Source organism: Salmo trutta, chromosome 19 (assembly GCF_901001165.1).
Source record: "Salmo trutta chromosome 19, fSalTru1.1, whole genome shotgun sequence".
In the NCBI taxonomy this organism is placed as follows: Eukaryota; Metazoa; Chordata; class Actinopteri; order Salmoniformes; family Salmonidae; genus Salmo; species Salmo trutta.
Window position 1 is genome coordinate 49274305 of NC_042975.1, and position 23857 is coordinate 49298161.

A 23857-nucleotide genomic window follows, 5' to 3' on the forward strand; every position below is an offset into this window, starting at 1 on the left:
TCATTCAGACACTTTTATTGCAAACCACTGAATTCCCCCTCGGCTTCAGGGCGGACCGGAGAATTCTGCTGTCTCGCAGCTCACGGTCCACTTTTCTACTCATCCGACTACGTACTTACACAAACCCGTCTAGGTGTCCACTTTCTCTGACCTGACCTCCAGCAATGCCTGCCTATCCCAGACTATGAGAGGATGCTTACTGGTTAGGAGGACCTCTTCTAGTCTATATGGTGATTGTAGCCTGAAGCAGAAAGAGGTCAGTGGTAAAGTCAGGGTGAGGAGATTTTGAGTGGAGGCATGATGATAAATCTGATTACTTTTTCAGCGTGATGAACCAGGGATCAGATTGGACACACAAAAGGTCTGACATAATCAGCACAAGTGCTGCTACCCGGCGAATCAGTATCATTTCTATAGCGCTTCTTAGGACGTATTGTTTCTTTATACAGCTGATTAAAGACACTTGAGATTGATAAGCAATGTACACCTATCTTGCCAGGCTGCAATCGGTGACTGGCTCTCACCTTAAAGAACCCTATGATCCCCCCCACTCTGTAGTCCACAGTGCTAACAAACACTAGAAAAGCCTGGCCTCGTTGGACCCCCCCCCCCTCCGGGCCAATGACTCCTCTTTTGAACGTCAACATTCTAGCAGTCTAATTAATAGATTTCATATATGCGATGGCAAAAATATTAATTGGGTTGTGTTTATGAAAGTCTTCAGTATCAGGAAAAAATATATATTTCAAAGAACATAAGTGTTTATTAGTTTGTTACTGTAAAAACAAAACAAAAAAACTAAAACCACAGCAGTTCAAGAGTTAAATCCATCACAAAAAATCCATTACAATTTACTTAAGAAACATTATAGAAATATGAAAAAGTACTTCAAAAGAACATATATTTTAATTGTGTTAAGCGATTAACATTTTGGTTATTTTAAAACTAATTGAATTTCATTTATTTATTGATTTTCCTGTGAGTTTCTCTAGAGATAATTCAGAGTAAGCCCAAACTGTGTGATGTTGTAGTGTCCAACAGGTCAATATTCTATATAGTTTAATGCAGAAAACATAGTAAGCAACTACAATGACCATAATGTCATGGCACGCCTACTTGTCTGGTCTGAGGCTGAGGGAAGACACAGGAAAACGTGTGATCGAGTGGTATAGAGAGCAGTTTCTTCGTGAAGTACAGTGCCTTCAGAAAGTATTCACACCCCTTGACCTTTTCCACATTGTTGTGTTACAAAGTGGGCTTAACATGCATTTCATGGTAATTTGTTGTCAACGATCTACACAAAATAATCAAAATAATCTGTAAGTGGAAGAAAAATTTGAACATTTGTAAAACATTCATGAAAAATAAAACACTAACATATCATGATTGCGTAAGTATTCAACCCCCTGAGTCAATACATGTTAGAATCACCTTTGGCAGCAATTACAGCTGAATCTTTCTGGGTAAGTCTAAGAGCTTTGCACACCTGGATTGTACAATATTTGCACATTATTCTTAGAATTCTTCAAGCTCTGTCAAGTTAGTCACTGATATTTGCTATACGGTCATTTTCAAGACTTGCCATATATATAAGCCTATTTAAGTTAAAATTGTAACTAGGCAACTCTGGAATATTCAATGTCTTGCTGGTAAGCAACTCCCGTGTATATTTGGTCTTGTGTTTTAGGTTATTGTACTGCTGAAAGGTGAATTTGTCTCCCAGTGTCTGTTGGAAAGCAGACTGAACTGTTGGAAGGCAGTTTTCCTCTAGGATTTTGCCTGTGCTAAACTCTATTCCATTTATTTTTATCATTAAAAAAAATCCCTAGTCCTTGCCGATGACAAGCATATCCATAACATGATGCAGCCACCACCATGATTGATAATATGAAGAGTGGTACCCAGTGATCTGCTGTGTTGGAATTGTGCCAAACATAACGCTTTGTATTCAGGATATAAAGTTCATTTCTTTGCCCCATTTTTTGCAGTTTTATTTTAGTGCCTTATTGAAAACAGGATACATGTTTTTGAATATTTTGCGTATTCTGTACAGGCTTCCAACATTTCACTCTGTCATTTAGGTTAGTATTGTGGAGTAACTACAATGTTGTTGATCCATCCTCAGTTTTCTATCACAGCCATTAAAATTAAATCTAGAATCGGCTTCCTATTTCGCAACAAAGCCTGCTTTACTCATGCTGCAAAACATACCCTCGTAAAACTGACTATCCTACCAATCCTTGACTTCGGCGATGTCATTTACAAAATAGCCTCCAACACTCTACTCAGCAAATTGGATTCAGTCTATCACAGTGCCATCCGTTTTGTCACCAAAGTCCCACATACTACCTACCACTGCGACCTGTATGCTCTCGTTGGCTGGCCCTCACTACATATTCGTCGCCAAACCAACTGGCTCCTGGTCATCTATAAGTCTTTGTTAGGTAAAGCCCCGCCTTATCTCAGCTCACTGGACACCATAGCAGCACCCAGCCGTAGCACGCGCTCCAGCAGGTATATTTCACTGGTCACCCCCAAAGCCAACACTTACTTTGGCCGCCTTTCCTTCCAGTTCTCTGCTGCCAATGACTGGAACTAATTGCATAAATCACTGAAGTTGGAGTCCTTTATCTCCCTCTCTAACTTTAAGCATCAGCTGTCAGAGCAACCGATCACTGTACATGTACACAGACAATCTGTAAATAGCCCACACAACTACCTCACCCCCATATTATTACTTATCCTCTTGCTCTTTTGCACCCCAGTATCTCTACTTGCGCATCATCATCTGCACATCTATCACTCCAGTGTTAATGCTAAACTGTAATTATTTTGCCTCCATGGCCTATTTATTGCCTTACCTCCCTACATTTGCACACACTGTACATAGATTTTTCTATTGCGTTATTGACTGTACGTTTGTTTATGTGCAACTGTTGTTTTTGTCGCACTGCTTTGCTTTATCTTGGCCAGGTCGCAGTTGTAAACGAGAACTTGTTCTCAACTGGCCTACCTGGTTATATAAAGGTGAAATACAAAAAATAAAAATAAAGGGGGGGGAAAAAAATGACATGTCCTCTTAACTATAAGATAAATGATGTTTGTGATATTAAGACTAACAACGGCAGTCTGTTAAGTACACTTATTTAGGAAAAGTAAAGGGGGGAGGGGCATTACTTAAAATGGCAGCGTAATTAAAAGTGCATTTGTTTTGAGGCTTTATGACACTCATTACTCCACATAGTACTAACCTTAAAGAAGCCTATGATACCCACTCCGTATTCTACGCAGTACTTGTCCAGTAGGTCTCTGTTCCAGGCGTCCAGGTTGACGTATTTCAGGATGTTCTCGTAGATGACCAGCGTGAAACGGCCTCGGTCCTTGTCTGTCAGGGTGGGCATGTCCCCCTTCCCCGGGGCGATCTCGGTCCGGTAGCGGAAACGGCCAGACTCTAGGATTGCCACAATGTCCTGGCCCAACTGGGAGTACAGACTCTCCACAAACACCAGCACCACAGGGTCGGTGCGTGACGCGTCTGAGGGCCTGGCCGTGCGTGGAGGGAGAGCTCGGGAGGAGGTGGAGGGTGTGGTGACCCGAGGGTCATCCCAGTCAGCAGTGCCTTCCTCCGGTCCTCCTACGCCCCCCGCAGCCGGCTCCAGCTCCCGCTTGACTCCGTAGAGGAAGTAGGCGGAGACCAGGACGCTGACCATGCAGAAGAGGAAGAGGAGCAGCAGGCTGGTCTGGAGAGTGAGGGAGTGAGAGTGACGGAAGAGCCGCCGGAGGCGACCACATGACGGCAGCAACATCACCCTGCGCAGAATCAGTCAGAGTTCACGGTGAAAGCAATCAGAATGCAACAGTTGCTTCAGAGGTGGCAGCGATTCTTCTTCCAAAATACAATAGGCTCCTTCACATCACATACTCTCATGTCACCATTGCAGAGGAGTAGTGGGAGCGACATGGGCAGGGGACACCATCAGGGTGGGTGGGTGGCTCGCTGGCAGAAGGGATGTGTGCCTTTCCTCCATCCACCAGCCCAGGTCCCCTGCCCTCCCCACCCCCCGACCCCCAACTGCTCACACTAAGTCTTTGGGCTCTCCGCAGCACTGATAGAGGGGCGAAGGTGGCGACGGGGTAAAGATGGTTCTCTGGGGTCACACGGGTTGTCCAGCAAGGTGCTGCTCTTCCAGCAGTTCATCCCCAAAACATTCTCCTGGAGACCTGGAGGACAAAGACAAACATACACACAGTTTAGAATAGGACTGTTCAGTGTTCCAGTTCTCTCCTCCTTTTACTGAGCTCAACCTCCATCCCACTCTGCATTTCTTGACCGCATCTTTGATTAATGACATCCATTTTGAATAAACTAAAAGTTTCTCTTAAGATAGGCACAATTCCAACACATTTTGATCAGGGTGGCCTGTGTCTACCTGATTGCTCAAGGAAACAGTGTTAAACATGCTCCCAGGGACATCAACAAGCCAATATCAGATCCCCTAGTACAGTGGTTCCCAAACTTTTTATAGTCCCGTACCCCTTCAAACATTCAACCTCCAGCTGTACCCCCTCTAGCACCAGGGTCAGCGCACTCTCAAATGTTTTTTTGCCATCATTGTAAGCCCCCCCCCCCCACACACAGACACACACACACACACACACACAATACGAGACATTTATTAAACATAAGAATGAGTGTGAGTTTGTCACAACCCGGCTGGTGGGAAGTGAAAGAGAGCTCTTATAGGACAAGGGCACAAATAATAAAATCAATAGTTTTGCTTTATTTAGCCCTTTTCATACAAAACTTTATTTGTTCATCAAAAATTGTGAATAACTCACCACAGGTTAATGAGAAGGGTGTGCTTGAAAGGATGCACATAACTCTGCAATGTAGGGTTGTACTGGAGAGAGACTCAGTCTTAAATCATTTCACACACAGTCTGTGCCTGTACTTAGTTTTCATGCTAGTGAGGGCCGAGAATCCACTCTCACATAGGTACGTGGTTGCAAAGGGCATCAGTGTCATAACAGCGCGATTTTCCAGGGCAGGATACTCTGAGTGCAGCCCAATCCAGAAATCTGGCAGTGGCTTCTGATTAAATTCAATTTTCACTGAACCGTTTGTTGCAATTTCGTTGAGGTTCTCTTGTTCAGATATCGGTAAGTGGACTCGAGGCAGGGAATGAAAGGGATAACGAATCCAGTTGTTTGTGTCGTCCATTTTGGGAAAGTACCTGCGTAATTGCGCACCCATCTCACTCAGGTGCTTCGCTAGATCACATTTGACATTGTCTGTAAGTTTGAGTTCTTTTGCACACAAAAATCATACAATGATGGAAAGACCTGTGTTGTCATCCTTGTTAATGCAGACCAAAAAAAAAAAAAAAGAGCTCCAACTCCTTAATCATAGCCTCAATTTTGTCCCGCACATTGAATAACGGTCCCGTGTAGCTCAGTTAGTATAGCATGGTGTTTGCAACTCCACGGTTGTGGGTTCGATTCCCACGGGGGACCAGTATGGGATTTAAAAAAAATGAAATGTATGCATTCACTACTGTAAGTCCCTCTGGATAAGAGCATTTGCTAAATGACTAAAATGTAAATGTAATAAAGTTGTGGAGAGTCCCTGTAATCCTTGAATCAGATCATTAAGGCGAGAAAAAACATCACCCAGATAGGCCAGTCGTGTGAGAAACTCGACATGGTGCAGGCAGTCAGACAAGTGAAAATGGTCAGTAAAGAAAACTTTAAGCTCGTCTCTCAATTCAAAAAAATGTGTCAATACTTTGCCCTTTGATAACCAGCGCACATCTGTATGTTGTAAAAGCGTTAAATGGTCACTGACCATATCAATGCATAGTACTGCAAATACACGAGAGTTCAGGGTACTTGCTTTAACAAAGTTAACAATTTTCACTGTAGTGTCCAAAACTTCTTTCAAGCTGTCAGTTATTCCTTTTGCAGCAAAAGCCTCTCGGTGATGCTGCAGTGTACCCAAGTGGAGTCAGGAGCAACTGCTTGCACATGCGTTACCACTCCACTATGTCTCCCTGTCACGGATTTTGCGCCATCAGTACAGATATCAACACATCTTGACCACCAAAGTCCATTTGATGTCACAAAGATGGCCAGTACTTCAAAAATATCCTCTCCTGTTGTCCTGATTTCCAGAAGAGGATAGCCTCTTTAACTGGCCCCCATAAACGTAACGGACATATACCAGGAGCTGTGCCAGGCCCGCCACGTCTGTTGACTCATCCAGCTGTAATATGTCACTGATGCATCGTGAAACGGTGTTTGATGAAGGCATCTTCTGTACAGTTTGGGCCTTTTCCTCCAGCATTGTCCCAGCTATATCCGCGGCAGTCCTCCACAATAGTATGGGACTTGCCTGTCCTAGCCACTCAGTAGCTCACCATATAAAAGATTCTTCTAGCCCCTTCTTATTAATGGTATCTGTTGCTTTTATACGTCTTACCACTCGAAAGTCGTATTAATTCTCTCTCAAAAAACATTTTCCAAATTGGCATGATTTGTTTCTAAATGTCTGCGCAAGAGTGAAGGTTCATCGAGTTGTGAGATAGTACTTTTGCACATAACACACTGTGGCTGAGGAAAGGCACTACTCCCAATATAAGTGAACCCCAAACCAATGTAGTTATCATATTTGGGCCTCTTCGATGGTCCAACGTCCCTGTCTGTTGTCCTGTGCTTTCCAGGGCAAGGGGGCTGTAGCTCTTCGGCTGCGTCAAGCTGGGCTAACAACAAATGTAGAATTATTGATGCTAGCATTGGATATGCTCGTGGAAGCAGAACAAACTGTGTCGTAGACAGTAGCAGTACTACCAGTTGAGCTGGTATATGTCTATGGACGCGGAACTTACTTTTTTAAAACCATTTATAAATTTTCGAGCAAACGGAATGAGCAGCAGCTACGTTTGGCTACATACGGACCATTAGTGGAATTCCCACGAGAGAGTAACGGTTAATGTGATTGGATGTTCATTATTTGACTAGGCTACCTGTATTTGACATTGTGTTATTTCGCTCAACACCAGATGGTTTAAATTTTATTTTTGGCTGTGAAACGAGGCTACTCAGGCGAGAAAAAAAAAACTCAACCACATGTATAGCCCCGTTGGAAAATACAAAATGGACCGTTTGAAAACAAACGTAACTTTTATTTTTTGAATGTGAATCACATTTTTATTTGGCGTACCCCAGACGGCATTGTGCGTATCCCAGTTTGGGGATACCCGCCCTAGAAAGAGGCGCATTCCAACACGTACAGTAAGGTGCTGATTCTGATGGGTGCTGCCCCATCATTTTTTCATACCGTTTGACAAAGAGAAATGTATAAATGGGTTTTTAAAGGGGAGCAGAAGACCCAGTCAGTGAATTAATGTGCCGATGTCACGAAATCCCGGCGTTCAGGCATTCCTCTCAGAGAATAACAAGAGGATCCAGGACAGGCCAATTCTGGATTACAAGGTAATGACAGCCACTTGAATTGATTAGCAGGGGCTTTCACAAATGATCCTTGCACTCTTCCATTCACTTCAAAAGGAACTTATTTCATCTGTAAAGTTAAAACTAAAAACTTTAAGAAGCGAGTGTGGTACAGGTAAAGAGAGGGGGTGGAGCAGAATATGAATGACCTCTAGTCTCTAGAAGCCTGCATCATTGCCAAGATGGACAGCCCCGTCCACAATGTCTCCATCATGACTCCGGAAACCCAAGCACCCATCCGGGGTCACGTCATTGTATAATAGAAGTTGCTTGCATACTGTTAATGTATTGTCATTTTGGGCAATTTCAGCTGGAAATGTTTCAACGAGCATAATCTGTTGTCAGGGGCGAAAATCTGATATCAACTTTGGAGGGGACAATTACATGAAATTTTCTCAAGAGCAATTCCTGAGGGGGACACCAAAAGTAGTGCTGTAACACATAGCCTGCATTGTAATATGGTAAATGTATATTGAGGAACCAAAGAAATAAGGTGTTTGCCGTACTCCTAACTACCGGTACCCAAACTACACAACTAATCACAACAGCAATACCATTGCCTTTAACAAATCTTAGTTCAGTCACCAGTTTAAGTTGAGAGTGGGGGTATCCATGGCATTTTCAAATTATGTTCCTATTTTACAAGTCAAAAAAATTGAGAACCTTTCATAATGTTGCCAAACAAAGACTCAACCAACTTACCTGAGACTCCCTGTCTCTGCCAGTCTGTCCCTGCATATCTGTCCCCAACTCTGCTGTCTGTGTGCCATCTGTTGCCTGCTCTGCCTAATGACATCATTGTGAAACATTTCCATTAGAATTTCATTTCTTTCTTATGAACATTTTATCAACTAGTCTTTGAGATATTAGGCTACTAGGGTTCTTACTTTGCGTTTTGGTGTACTGAAAAATACTCTGATGTCCGTCTTTTATTTTTCTGCCATTTTTCTACCTGGCTGGCTGGCTACACACACACACAGTGTGTAGGTTATTTACAGTAGGAGATGGGCTTCTATCATCTTATCTTTTATCATTCTATTTGGGCTTCGATCTAAAAGGTAGCTAGCAAATGTGAAACGGATTAAAATGACAAGAGTTGACAGCTGTATGAGTTCACCATTTACACAACATATGCTGCAACCTTTTGTAATTTAATAATTGTTTGTTTCATATTGGCTGGCTTCCAACAATAGCTGAATTTGCAAAGCTAGAGAGCACCAATTCAGTTTCAGTGGTGTTTGCTATAATCTTTGCTACCCGGGTTAAATAAAGGTGAAATAAAATAAATAAATAAATAAAAGTTCCCTTGCGACAATTTAGCTTTTGCAACGAGACCATTAAATATATTTAAGACAATGGTAGAAGAGAGTGTAGTTCTGTTCAGTTTGGATTTCAGTTTATCGCTAACCTTATCACAGGGACTTTGAAGCACTAACTTACATCATCTGCATGCTGATCTTGGAATAAATTGACGATAGCAAAGATTCCATCTTTGACGAGGCCACATAAATGGAATAGGTACTAGCTAGCTTAATAGTTAATATTTGCCCGCTAGCTCTGCATATTCAGCTAGTGTGTGCGCGATTGACTGGATTAACCTCACGTCAGTTACGTTCATTGAGTGCCTTTCAGACAGTGGATACCACCCCTCTGTTACCTTGCCAACTAAGGAACTGGCAGTGGATCAAACCATTGTGAGGCAAAGGGTGGGGGGGGGGTCGCAATCTTTGAAACTTAAAAACGCGCTATTAAGTGTCTATAATCAGCACAATTGCTTTCATTGCGTATTATTAATATTATTTAAATTACATAGTTATGTTTCAGTGATATATTGGGGGGGACAAATCATATTTTTCCCAGGATGGGTGGGTCGTGTCCCCCCCGTCCCCCCCGGGATTTCCGCCCCTGTCTGTTGTGACATTCTGGTTTGAAATGAACCCAAAAAAGGTCAAGCGAGTCTGTAGTGAAGCTAACAAACACAGGTCTGCAAACAGAACTTCTATTTACCCACAAAAAAAAGATGTCAAACACACAAAAACGGGTACATTTAACCTGCCTGGGCATATTCTACAGGGTTGCTTGTTTAGAATGGCCGCACCTTGTTTTTTTGTCTTCCTCTACAAAGCACCAATTTTCAGAGGACAAATACACAAGCTTAAAACGAGAGCTTGTTCAAACTTTGGAAATGGCTGAAGTGGCAGGGAGACAACAAGATCCAGCGTGCCTGAGGTGGGATACAACCAGTCACCACAGATCCATTAATATGTGGAAGGTGGGAGGGCGCATGGGAAAAGAGCATGGAACAAAGAATCAAAGCCTTGCAGGGGTACAGGGATAAAAATGCATGAATACCAAAGCAAAGCAAGAGCACAAAAGTACATTTATAAAGATGAAAACACAGGCAAGGCCATGGAGAGGATAGGAGAGGAGGGCCAGGGAGAAAGCCATTTCATCACTTCAAAAGGTTGCTGGGAGCAGAGCATGTGAAAGACGCCCGAGTCGCCCTCCCTTTGGTGTGAGACGCAGCTGTTCATGTTCTAGTCCGTTAGCGTGATCCAATATCCCCATCACAAAGTTTAGAGGTGGGAAAGGGGGCTAGTTTCAGGAAGCAACAAAGCAAGAGTAAATTCCAGAAGGGGTTCTAAGGACGACGTGCAGGCATTTGAGTCCTTTACCCCACTCCCTGCCCCCTCCCCAGTCCCCACACCCAGTCTAAGCTCCGACCACAATACCTGTCACTTGGCTCCCATTGTGGCCGAGAGAGCGACGTGAAGGCCTGTCACCGTGTCATCTGGGCCAGGATTAAAAGGGACGGGGGGCTCTGCTATTCATACACAAGTTATTTAATATGCACCAGGCAGCCACCGCGACGGGAGTAGCCCACCCTTTTAAATGTGTAAAGGATTATGAAAACCCCAGTATGATTCAGATGACACAATGCATTTGTCAAGTGAAACAGATGGGATACACCCCAAAACAACAAGGAGCGCAAAAGCTGCTCCGTCATAGACAGTAGGTTCTACTGTAGGACGGGGCTGCGTTACACAAGGTACACGCGCTTATAAAGTATAACGTAGAGCTGGGCGATATGCACAAAAATCCATATCGTGATAAATTGCCCAAATTCATGCGCTAAATAGAAATATACGTTTATAATAATGTGCACCACAGTTTCGTTTTAATTATCCTTTAAACTACTGGTACTGGTTTGATGGCTCTAGCCGTCGATTGTCCCATTAACAAATCACCCATATTAGCGAACTTATTTCAAACTTCACATTTCACTAGCACAGGCGACATCGTAACGAACGATGCCAGCAAAATCCTGCAATGAAATAATATTTTTTTTTGTCACATGCGCCGAATACAACAGGAGTTCAAACGCTTACTTACAAGCCCTTAACCAACAATGCAGTTAAGAAAAATAAGTGTTAAGTAAAAAAAAATAGATGGGTAAAAAAATTACAAATAAAAGTAACAAATAATTAAAGAGCAGCAGTGAAATAACAATAGCGAGGCGATATACCGGGGATACCGGTACACAGTCAATGTGCGGGGGCACCGGTTAATCGAGGTAATATATACATGTAGGTAGAGTCAAAGTTACTAAGTGTAGATAATAAACAGAGTAGCAGCAGTGTAAAAAAAAGGGGGAGGGGCAATGCTAATAGTCTGGGTAGTCATATGATTTGCTGTTCAGGAGTCTTATGGCTTGGGGGGGTAGAAGCTGTTAAGAAGCCTCAGGTACCGCTTGCTGTGCGGTAGCAGAGAAAACAGTCTATGACTAGGGTGGCTGGAGTCTTTGACAACTTTTAGGGCCTTCCTTTAACACCGTATAGAGGTCTTGGATGGCAGGAAGCTTGGCCCCAGTGATGTACTAGGCCGTACGCACTACCTTCTGTAGTGCCTTGCGCAGTTGCTATACCAGGCAGCGATGCAACCAGTCAGGATGCTTTCGATGGTGCAGCTGTAGAGAACTTTTTGAGGATCTGAGGACCCATGACAAATCTAGTCAAATCAAGTGTCCTGGGGGGGAAATGGGCTTTGTCGTGCCATCTTCACAACGGTCTTGGTGTGTTTGGACCATGATAGTTTGTTGGTGATGTGGACACCAAGGAACTTGAAGCGCTCAACCTGATCCACTACAGCCCCGTCGATGAGAATGGGGGCGTGTTCGGTCCTCCTTTTCCTGAAGTCCACAATCATCTCTTTTGTCTTGATCACGTTGAAGGAGAGGTTGTTGTCCTGGCAACACACGGCCAATAAGTGATTGGTATGGCCGGTTTATTGTCCCAGCTCTAGTATAAGGTTTGAATATCTGTGTCTTCTTGTTCTCTGGCAGTGGAGATACAGCGCCTTCAGAAAGTATTTCGCACCCCTTGACCTATTCCACATTTTGTTGTGTTAAAGCCCGAATTGAAAATTGATTAAATGGATTCTCTCACCCATCTACAGCACACACAATGACAAAGTGAAAACATTTTTTTTAGAAATGTATCAAAAATGACATACAGAAATATTTAATTTACGTAAGTATTCACACCCGTGTCAATACTTTGTAAAAGCATATTTTTGAATATTTTTATTCTGTACAAGCTTCCTTCTTTTCACTCTGTCAATTAGGTTAGTATTGATGAGTAACTACAATGTTGATTCATCCCTCAGTTTTCTCCTATCCCAGCCATTAAAATGCTATTTATTTTTTAAAGCCACCATTGGCCTCATGGTGAAATCTCAGAGTTGTTTCCTTCCTCTCCGGAAACAGAGTTAGGAAGGACAACTGTATCTTTGTAGTGACTGGGTGTATTGAAACACTATCCAAAGCGTAATTAATAACTTCACCATGCTCAAAGTGATATTCAATGTCTGCTTTTTAATTTTTTTCCTTTACCAATAGGTGCCCTTCTTTGTGAGGAATTGGAAAACCTACCTGGTCTTTGTGGTAGAATCTGTGTTTAAAATGCACTGCTCGACTGAGGGACCTTACAGATAATTGTATGTGTGGGGTACAGAGATGAGGGAGTCATTCAAAAATCATGTTAAACACTATTATTGGACACAGTGAGTCCATGCAACTTATTGTGACTTGTTAAGCACAGTTTTAGTACTGAACTTATTTAGGCTTGCCATAACAAAAGGGCTTGAATACTTAGACTCAAGAGAGTCAATAAGCTTTTATTTCTGAATTCATAGGTAAAAATGTCTAAAAACATTAGTTCACTTCGACATTATGGGGTATTGTGTGTAGGCCAGTCACAAAAAAGCTACATTTAATACATTTTAAATTCAGGCTGTAACACAACAACATTTTGAAAAAGTCAATGGGGGGGTGAATACCTTCTTAAGGCACTGTAAGTGACATGAGTCACAGTGCCTGAGGCAAATAGCAGACAAAATAACAGAATTTTCACATCTCCTCCAGATCAATACACCGCGCTTTTCCTTCACATCAATTGTCTCTTCTGAGAAACTGAATACCAGGCTGAAATGACGGCAGATAGTCTTACAAGACGAGTGACAACGGCTTTCAGGAGTGTTCTTTTTGTTCCATGTAGCTGACAAAAACAGGGAGAATGGAAGGGAAAGAGTGGTATTCCTGGCATTTGAGTCTTATGTGTATCTATAGCGCAGGAAGTCGATCCTAACTTTGAGAAATGATACCTTTAGTAATAATAGCATGAGCAACATTAATGAGCACGAGTGGAGACTGGCTGTCTGCGTCACCAACACACCGCTCACTCCACCAACGCTCACAAATTGCTTTTGTGTCACAAGTTTCCAAAGCCTCTACATTGACATACCAAAAATGCTGAGATGGCGGGGGGGAGGGGGGCGGGGGAGAGAAACAGGACTGTTAGAAATGTGGGAAAATAAGGACCTTGACATTTACCAATAAGTCACCAACTCCCAAGTTCCCAAAGTCCATTTTTTCTTCTTCTTCTTGCAGTCAGAGAGTTCTGACAGACGTGAAAAGGAGCGGAGGGCCGCCGGGAACACACACACACACACAGCCATTTTCTAGGAGCTTGATCAGTGCTAGCACACACCCTTCCCCTCAGGGCATCACATACGTCATGCATCATGTGTTCCTAGAGAGGGACAGCAATACGCTCTTAGCTCTCCCCCGACTCAGCCACATACAGTACAAAAGGCCCTTACGGCACATTAAGGAACAGATGTGGAGAGAACCATTAAGCATGGACTCATGTTCCACTAACTCTAGGAATACCATCTTTAATGTGGCTATCAAAATGAGGACAAGAAATTGTATTTTCAAAACGTAGGCCGCCCATTGTAAATTGTTTGAGCGTTATGTCAGGATAAGCTCAGGTATGTGAGGAATCTGTATCAACTACCCTTATTAAAAGTAGTTCAAATTGGAACGCCGCTGCACCTAATCAACCGCGTTGTTAGAATGTAATAGACGGTCAGAGATCTTAATGTGCTGGAATTACTGGTCATCCGAGTCAACCAATCAATGGGATTTTATTGGAGGATAGAGACTAGAAGAGGGAAAAGGTTCGAATATCAACACAGTTCTCCTTGCATATGAGGGGCTGTATGACACAGTGGAATAATTTAAAGACAGAAAAAAAAGTTCAAAGATCGAGTCTTCAAAGCCTCTCTGCTTTTGCTTTATCTTAGTCAAGGCTTCTTCTCAATCCTTTCTTTTTATTTTCAAAGCAAATTTGGACAGTGGAGATAATGAAATGAAAAAAGATAACGTGAAAAAAACAAAGGCGTCACGCCTCAACACTCGGAATATTAGCGAGCCACTGATTGGAGGGTAGAGCCAGTAACACCGGAACACTTCCTGTAATGAGCACCGTGGGTAACTGCGCCAGAGGCTTGGGCTACAAGACAATCCCTGGCCGCTGGCCCTGGGTGGCTAGCCTTGCAGGACTGCTTTCTCTTCGTCTCAGGCAACCCCAAGTTCAGATTCACAGAGTGTACCCAGGCCTACTCCCCTGGGCCCAGTGCCATTTCACATTCACAATGACAGACATTGTTTGAAGCACATGACGACGGACTGAGAACCCGGTCCTTGCTCATGCGTGAGGGCTTAGCAGACTGAGACTAATGCAGGTTTTAATGGGCTTCCCTTCCTGCCTCAACTTTCGTCTCCACTGTACACCTAAAAAGAAGTCAGGGTGGATCTGGTCGACACAGGGCAGAGGGAGTGGTTTGGCGGCAGTACGATGGAGGAGCAGCATGTTGTGGTAGACGTCAGAGGAGGACAGACACATAAAATAACTCTTCAAAAGCCAGATGTGGACACTGATGTTGCTTCCTGTTTCCAGAGGTTATGTTGTGTTATTGCAGCTCTTGCAATCAATACGTCGATAAAAGGAAACGAAATAGTGGAGAGCTGGTGTAGAGTGAGGAATGTGCTCATTATGTTAATGCTTGTACTAAAATGCAACTGCCAGCCACTGATTATGTGCAATTAGCCAGGCTCTGTATTCTAAGGCACTGGGATAGTTACTGCTAATTAGTCTTCGGACTAACTACTATCATCACCGAGGTCTGACTCACTTCACTAGAAGCTGTGAACGTCTCTGAATCACCACAGCGTTGGACTGTCTGGGGTATGGGTAATAAGACCATGGCTTCGGTTTACAGATAGATCAGCTTAACGATGATGGGTTAGGAACCAAAAGGGTTGCTAAGGCTAAACACAACCCAGGTGAATAGCCATTAACAGAGGGATCCATGATAACAGGATAATATAGGCTGTTACACATAAACCGAATGTATGTTGAGGCCAACTTACATCAGAGGGAGGGATATGACTTAGAGACTCTGGAATCCTCCACTGATATTCGGCATACCATAGAAGTCTCACATGAGTGAGGAATCTTTCTGCCAACACATACATGAAGAACATAAATATTGCTGACTGTCTACATATACGGGTTGAAAATGGCAGATTTGGGCACAGATAAACGCCTAAATTGGACTTAGTAACATGATTTACATGACGTCAGAGCTCTGGCTCTGCGCTTCACAGTGCTGTAAGAGTTTTGACTTGACAGCCGTTCTGAAATTCAGCACCTCGCTCATTTTATTTCCCATAATCCTGAAACTGTTCCCTTTCAATTGCTACCATGGTTATTTATGCATATGGATTTCATATTTCTTCTGTAAGAAATACTACAATCAGCACAAGACATATAGGTCAATTCCCACGGGTGTAAAGGGTTAAGTAAATAGGGGGAGGACATAAACGATGTGAAACAAGGCTAAAAACAAGCTTTGGTTGGATCAACTGTTCCAGCTACCACTTCTAAAGGAAAAGCACAACCACATCATCCTTCAGGAAGCAGAAGTCAAACTGTATCCTATATCAGACATCACCACAAAGTCTCCTGTCTCCATATGAATTTGAATTATTTTGTGGAGAGCTGGCAACTGCCACCCGTGAAAACAGACACGGCAAAACTTCAGACGAGATCGTGCAGAGAAATGCGATCAGCCGCTGTAACAAACAGAAGTAAAAAAAATAAAAAAATGTATTAAGAGCGCCAATGCTTTCTGATGGTATCTAAATCTGTTTGACTGAGGAGTCTGAAATCCCAGCGCTGAACTTTTATCTACCGCACAAAGGAATTTCTTACATTTTCTGTGCATTTTAATATGATATGCCATGAATGTAGAGCATCATAATAGCTACTGGAGTGTGTCATCTTTACTATGGTATGACTGAAAAACAAGATGAAATCCCTAGTTCTTACACCGTTGTCCTCACTTGCTTATTAATTGGCAATAAAAGTCAGTCACAACCGCAATGCTGTTTACTGCCTCCACGCAGCCATTCGTTTAGCGCAGCCACTAGTCTTGCTTGCTAAACACTTATTTTTATGCACAGACTGAGGCTGTTCTAAAAAAGGTGTACCATGAAATGGCCCATGGAGAAGCAATTTTCAAAACCGGCAAGAAAAGCCACTGAATATAAAACAAATACCCATTCAAATTCTGTGAGACACAGAATCATATCAGAATATATTTTTTTCAGGTCATCAGCCACCCAATTGGATATCAATCAATGTGGCATTGGGTTGGTAGTTATCTCTGGGTCTGAGGCAGGGTTAAAACAAAGCATTAGCAATCTGAAAAGGCCTAGACCAGCACAATATGGGGAGGGTCAGGGAAGTGTAATCCTAAATATCTAATCCTGTTTATCTGGACTGGAGCAAATGCGCAAACAAGCGGCATATGAAGACAGACAGAGCCGAGTCAGTGGCCACAACCTGGTGTCCAACATGGGACACCTGCATAGATGGATCCAGAACATTTCCAGTAAACAAAATTCATCAGTTTGAACTCTAAGGATTCAATGTGAACCAGTGAATAACATTTGTTCAATATAGCCTAAGCCTACAGAGAGAACATACAGTGCCTTCAGAAAGTATTCATAACCCTCGACTTAGTCCACATTTTGTTGTGTTGCAGCTTGAATTCAAAATGGATTAAAACCATTTTATCTCACCCATCTATTTACACACAATACCCCATAATGACAAAGTGAAAACATGTTTTCAGACATTTTGGCAAATGTTTTGAAAATGAAATACAAAAAGATCTAATTTACATAAGTACTCACACCACTGACTCAATACATGTTAGAATCACCTTTGGTAGAGATTACAGCTGTGAGTCTTTCTGGGTAAGACTCTAAGAGCTTTGCACACCTGGATTGGACAATATTTGCACATTATCATTTAAAAAAATTATTCAAGATCTGTCAAGTTGGTTGTTGATCATTGCTAGACAACCATTTTCAAGTCTTGCCATAGACTTCCAAGCCGATTTAAGTCAAAACTGTAACTTGGCCACTCAGGAACATTGTGTGTCCTCTTGGTAAGCAACTCCAGTGTATATTTGGCCTTGTGTTTTAAGTTATTGTCCTGCTGAAAGGTGAATTTGTCTCCCAGTGTCTATTGGAAAGCAGACTGAACTGTGTTTTCCTCTAGGATTTTGCCGTCTATGACTGTTGATGGGTCTCCGATCACATGCTTAAAAATATGAAGAGTGGTACTCAGTAATGTGTTGGATTTGCTCCAAAAATAACTATTTTCAGGACATAAATTTCATTTCTTTGCCACATTTCTTGCAGTTTTACTTTAGTGCCTTGTTGAAAACAGGATGCATGTTTTGGAATATTCTGTACAGGCTTCATTCATTTCACCCTATCATTTAGGTTAGTATTGTGGAGTAACTACCATGTTGTTGATCCATCCTCAGTTTTCTCCTATCACGGCCATTCAACTCTGTAACTGCTTTAAAGTCACCATTGGCCTCATGGTGAAATCCCTGAACGGTTTCCTTCCTCTCTGGCAACCGAGTTAGGAAGGACAACTGTATCTTTGTAGTGACTGGGTGTATTGATACACCATCCAAAATGTAATTAACAACTTCACCATGCTCAAAGGGATATTCAATGTCTGCTTTACATTTTTTTTAATTTTTTAACCAATCTACCAATAGGTGCCCTTTTTTGCCAGGCATTGGATAACCTCCCTGGTCTTTGCGGTTGAAATTCACTGCTGGACTGAGGGATCTTACAGAGAATTGTATGTGTGGGGTACAGAGATGAGGTAGTCATTCAAAAATCATGTTAAACACTATTATTGCACACCGAGTGAATCCATGCTACTTATGTGACGTGTTAAGCAAATCTTTTGTCCTGAACTTATTTAGGCTTGCCAAAACAAAGGTGTTGAATACTTGACTCAAGACAATACAGCTTTTCATTTAATTAATTTGTAAAACATTTCTAAAAACACAATTCCACTTGGACATTGTAGGTTATTGTGTGTAGGCCAGTGACACAAAATCTCAATTTAACCCATTTTAAATTCAGGCTGTAACACAACAAAATGTGTAAAAAGTCAAGGTGTGTGAGTACTTTCTGAAGGAACTGTAAGTGCCTAGCCTTCATAAGACCATACAATCACTTTTCTCCTCAATGGAGCTACTCTGCAGGAAAGCATCAGCCACAGTACCTTGTGAAGCGCGTCTGGAGAGCTCTATCCTCCCATGTCCACCTCGAGGGCCCTCCAGCAGCCTGTGTGTGCCCCTGCCAGGCCAGTCTCTGTTCGTGCTCCTCCACTCTCCAAGCTAATGCTGCTTGCTTACCTCCACAGGCGCTCTGCTCTACTCTGCTCTCAGAGCTTTAGCACCACTTCACCACCAGCCTCACTAAGCTCGGCTCTGAGCTCACACACACACACGCGCTGCTTACATCTGGTGACAAACACACATAGTCCGCCAACCCAGCACACACTGTACCACCACTAGTGGTGCACGGGTCAGCTGTTTGTTCACCCGCCCGCAATTGCTAATAACCCACCCATAACCGCCCGATTATACGTGATAGTGAAAATCTGAAACCCGGACCCTAACCGCTAATACAGAAAAGGGACTGTATGCTACAGTCAGATGGCAGAACGATTTTGACAGAGGATGCAGGATTTCTTTTTGCCTGATTTAGATACGTATCCGTTTATAATTTTAAACATTTTGGTAGGCTATTTGTTAGTCAATTTGCCTATAATTAGGAGCATACAGTTTCTCTTCTGTCATTACATGTTGCCCTAGAAGACTAAACAAACCCTTGCTCACCAGAACGATGTCATAAATCGATAAATGAATGCTTCAATCTAGTTGGCGTTGGTAAAGTTCTGTCATCTCTGCTTCTTTTGCAGAGCAAAGACGTTTAGGGACCGGGGAGAAAATGCAATAAAAAAAAAAATATATATATATATATATATATATATATATATATATATAATAAAGATTTGCTGTCCAAAATTATATCAGTTTGGCCGGTGGTAAGGAAATAGAAATCTTTGAAAACGACCCAACATGTTTCTAATAAGACTTCAGTTTGGCTTGGATACATATTTTATGTGGTTTAAACACTAAAATCGGCTTTTATTATGCTGATAAAACCAGCACTTCTACAGGTGGTATCTAACTGTGCATTCCCTTCCTCTCCAGATGCTGAAAGAATTAAATCAGAATTTTGCCTACATGTGGTGAACTACAAGAAATGCTTAATTCTGTAGGAGTGGATATTAAGGCTATGTGAGAGGTTATAGACCTAGTCAGTGTCCAGATTTCAGTTTCCAAATTTACCCATCTAAACAGTAGGCTACAGTTCCCTTGATGTGCCATAGGCCTATTTGAAGTCCTCATCTTGTGACAGTCAGACTTTGTATAGCGCCTCACAAATATCACTGATGTCTTCCTTTTTTACCACTTCACCAAATCTAGCCCAACATTACATTACTTACCCTTGTTTATTTTCAACTCTCCGTTTCGCAGCTTTTCTATTATTGAATTCAACTCCGACATTGTCCTTTTAGCCTCCGTGGATCAATGTTAACTTTTTCTTCCCATTCCCAAAAGCATTTGGCGATAGGCTGTAGGCTATTTGGCACACGTACATTAAGGCCCTGAAGCTTAGGCTTACGCTCTAATGCCAGATAGCCTAAAATAATGAAACCTCAATGTATAAATTGCTAAGGTATTGTTTTCTCTTTATTCAATCCGCCCACCACCCATCCACACAATATGTCATGACCCTAAACCCGCCCCGTGGATATACAGTAACCGCGGGGACTGCAGGTTGAGTCAACCCACGCATCAATAAGCACCACGACTGCTCTGCCGGTCCAGTCCCTCTGCCAACCCTTAGAGAGGACTTGCTTGGACAGAGAGCGGGTTCACCCCCCCCCCCCACACACAGCATGGCCAGTGTTTGGTGTGAGCGGCGAGCCCACCCCGCTGCTTATCTAATGTGTGCTAATCTCCTGTCATTGGGACGGTGCTAACCCTGTGAGCTGTACCCCTGACATAATCCTCCCTATGGACTGACTCCGGCATGAGGGTAAGGGGATTACTGCCCGTTTGGAGGTGTCCTGTTTGTCTCCTGAAATTAAAAAGGAGGGAGGGGAGGGGGACAGGGGAAACGTCTGTGTTTTCGGAGATAAAGATTGGGGGAAGCGGTGGGTCTAAATCCTATATGATACACCACTGCACGCTTGTGCAATGTAGTTTACTTTGAATGCTCTACTGAAACAGCACAAATATGAAACATGAAAAGAGGCAGTAAACTGAAAGTCTTTCCATAACTGCTAAGCACTCGTCAGAATTCCAGTAGCGTTCAACCACCACTTGGCTGTCATAAAATGCATAATTGAATTGGGTCGCACTCAATCCATCTGTGACCATGATGAAATATCGCGCCCACAGACGGCCCGACAAGCAGATAGACAGACCGATCCCAACTACTGCCGCGGCTAGCGACGGATGTAGTAAATGTGGTTCCAGCATGCAGTCACACTCCGATAAAGCACTACCGCGAAACAAAAAAGTAGGAGGCTAAATCAGTTCCAGTGGGTACAACTGATCCACCTGCTGCGTTAGCGCTCAGATCTCCAGTCACTCTAAGAGGACTATTGATGTGACGTCCACTCGTGACACTCCTAATCGCAACCACTACAACAGGTTGAGAACAAAACAAAAAAACAAAAAAGGGCCATCTCTTGTTCTTTCAAATTCCTTTTCCTGTGAAAAGAAAGAATATAGCATTCCACTGGAATTTCGCTATGTCATAGTCATGTTGTAGAGTTAGAACATATCCCATCCTGCAGTGCGCAACGAAGAGGCGGTGCTGCAGCCACTTCAAATGCCTTATACCTTTCGATTTTATGTTATGCGATGATGCAGTGATCATTTCTGTCTGTCACCTCAATTAGGACGATATGGCATAAAAATAAAAAAAAACACCTACATTTTTTTATTTATTATTATGGACGGTTCACAATATACAGTACCAGGCAAACGTTTGGACACACCTAACCATCCAAGGGTTTATTTATTTTTACTATTTTCTACATTGTAGAATAATAGTTTAGACATCAAAATGATGAACACATATGGAATCATGTAGTAACCAAAAAAGTGTTACAAATAAAAATCGATTTTATATTTCAGATTCTTCAAAGTAGCCACCCTTTGCCTTGATGACAGCTTTGCACACTCTTGGCATTCTCTCAACCAGCTTCATGACGTAGTCACCTGGAATTATTTCAATTAACAGGTGTGCCTTGCTAAAAGTTAATTTGTGTAATTTCTTTCTTTCTTAATGCGTTTGAGCCAATCAGTTGTGTTGTAACAAGGTAGGGGTGGTATACAGAATATGAGTCCAAATTTCAGATGTTTGGTTCCAACCGCCGTGTCTTTGTGAGACGCAGTGTAGGTGAACGGATGATCTCCGCATGAGTGGTTCCCACTGTGAAGCATGGAGGAGGTGTGATGGTGCTTTGCTGGTGACACTGTTGGTGATTTATTTTGAATTCAAGGCACACTTAACCTGCATGGCTACCACAGCAGCGATACTCCATCCCATCTGGTTTGTGCTTAGTGGAACTATCATTTGTTTTTCAACAGGACAATGACCCAACACCTCCAGGCTGTGTAAGGGCTACTTGACCAAGAAGGAGAACTGCATCAGATGATCTGGCCTCCACAATCAACCGACCTCAACCCAATTGAGATGGTTTGGGATGAGTTGGAAGGCAGAGTGAAGGAAAAGCAGACAACAAGTGCTCAGCATGTGGGAACTACCTCAAGACTGTTGGAAAAGCATTCCAGGTGAAGCTGGTTAAGAGAATGAGTCAGAATGCGCCATTCTGTGTGCAATTTTTAACTGGCTAAATTGATTCTGGAAACACAACGCCAGAGCTATTACCATAAATCAAGCGAGGAGTGGAACATGACTGTCTCAGACAGACACAAATCTACATTGTTCTCTTGTTTACTAAAAGTGGGATGTATATTTCTTCCCTAACCTTCAGAAGAATATTGGGAGGTGATTTATTTGAAAATAAAATAAGTGCATTTTTTTACTTAAAAAAAAAAAAAAAAAAATAAAATCTGGGATTGTTCCTTTAAAGTTGTATTAACTTCAGTCCGTGATTCCTGTGGGAGTACCCTTGGATGTTGGAGGATCACACAAGGCATACCACGTTACTGGGGATAATTGGAAGCGGTGTGCAAATACTAGCTCGTATGAACAGGGTAGCCATTCCGCGCCAAGCCCAGATGCTTGGGAGCACCTTCGTCCCCCCTTCTTAATTAGGCTGCACAACACGGCAAAAGGACGCTATTTATAGCTGCTTTAACAACTGACAGACATCACCCAGAGACAGAGAAAGGCTGGGGAAAAACACAAATCTTACCTTTTGCTATGGCCTCTGAATTTGAGAGAGATTCAGGCTACGGTCATCGGAGTTGTGGCAAGTCACACCTAAAATCTTATTTTCAGAGAGGTTGGGAGGATACAAAGACTACCTGCCTTTGTTAACCAATGACAAGACTGCACTATACAGTATGCAGTGGCACTTCTACACACCCAGCCCAGTATGAGATAAAGGTCTTTAAATGGTTAATTCATAATCCCTATAATGACATCCTAGACATTGCTGTGCCCTTGACCCGTCTGGATTACAACGCACAACAACTCATTAAACAGCTTCTATCTGGCTGAGACCAGCCAGCCAGCCGTCTGAGTGATGCCAGGTAGGGCCCCCCAGAGTACAATGTATACGTACACACATCACAGACAAAACTAAACTCATCCTGATCCCATAGCTTTACATCGTGCTCTATTAATTGGAACCAACTGCACAAATAGCACACGCTTACATGCCTTTTCTTTACCCATGTTGGGGGGTTTTGTTTAAATAAGCCTAAGGGAGCCATCTGTTCCATTACCGGCGATTAGACCAGGGCTAACATGATTGTTTAAGTCGTCAGCATGCTTCAGTTCGGCTGCCGGCTAGCCGAAGTGGGCTAGGCGAACCAAACGAGTGTGCTAGCGTACTCCCTTAAAAATACCTTTCGCTTAATTTTTATTTTGAAAAAGCAGCAAATGGTACCGTTTGTCCATTTTGAGATGCCGTAGTCAGTATACACTTCATCAAAATAGTCAGACTTAATCTAATATGCACGAACTCTATCGAACTGTTTCGGCTGGGAAGCATGCGGACGCCTTAAGTGGATTGCTCGGAGCGCGGGTGTGCAGATATGTCCGTTATGCGAGACAACCGGATGTCTAAACTAAAACCCTTTTAAGAAACTCAAAAACCTCCCCTGATGAATTTTCCCACTACCTCACTTAATCATGTTACTTCCTGAAAGAAAAGAGGATCTGAGGCAATAGCACTGTATTAAATCATGGTAGAGGCTGCAGATCCGTAGGTAACCGTCCCGTCCCGCCACCCTGGATCCCTTTTCCCCAAATCTGAAGATCCGAATCACAATCTGCGTTTTGTGT

The 23857-nt window shown here is 42.7% G+C and overlaps 1 protein-coding gene across 3 annotated transcripts in view; it reads right to left on the reverse strand.

Moving 5' to 3' along the window:
* The window catches only part of LOC115154896 (bifunctional heparan sulfate N-deacetylase/N-sulfotransferase 1), a 118996-nt gene that overhangs the window by 38376 nt on the left and 56763 nt on the right, over positions 1 to 23857 (reverse strand). The window contains exons 1-2 of one of the 3 annotated variants that reach the window (XM_029701590.1): positions 22761 to 22781; positions 3252 to 4221 (exon numbers count right to left, since the gene is read on the reverse strand). In XM_029701590.1, the coding sequence (XP_029557450.1) occupies positions 3252 to 3806 (555 nt within the window). In that variant the 5' untranslated portion in view covers positions 3807 to 4221; positions 22761 to 22781. Of the gene's footprint in view, positions 1 to 3251; positions 4222 to 18515; positions 18749 to 22760; positions 22782 to 23857 lie in introns of those variants that run through there. The other 2 variants (XM_029701588.1, XM_029701587.1) reach the window with 2 other exon arrangements.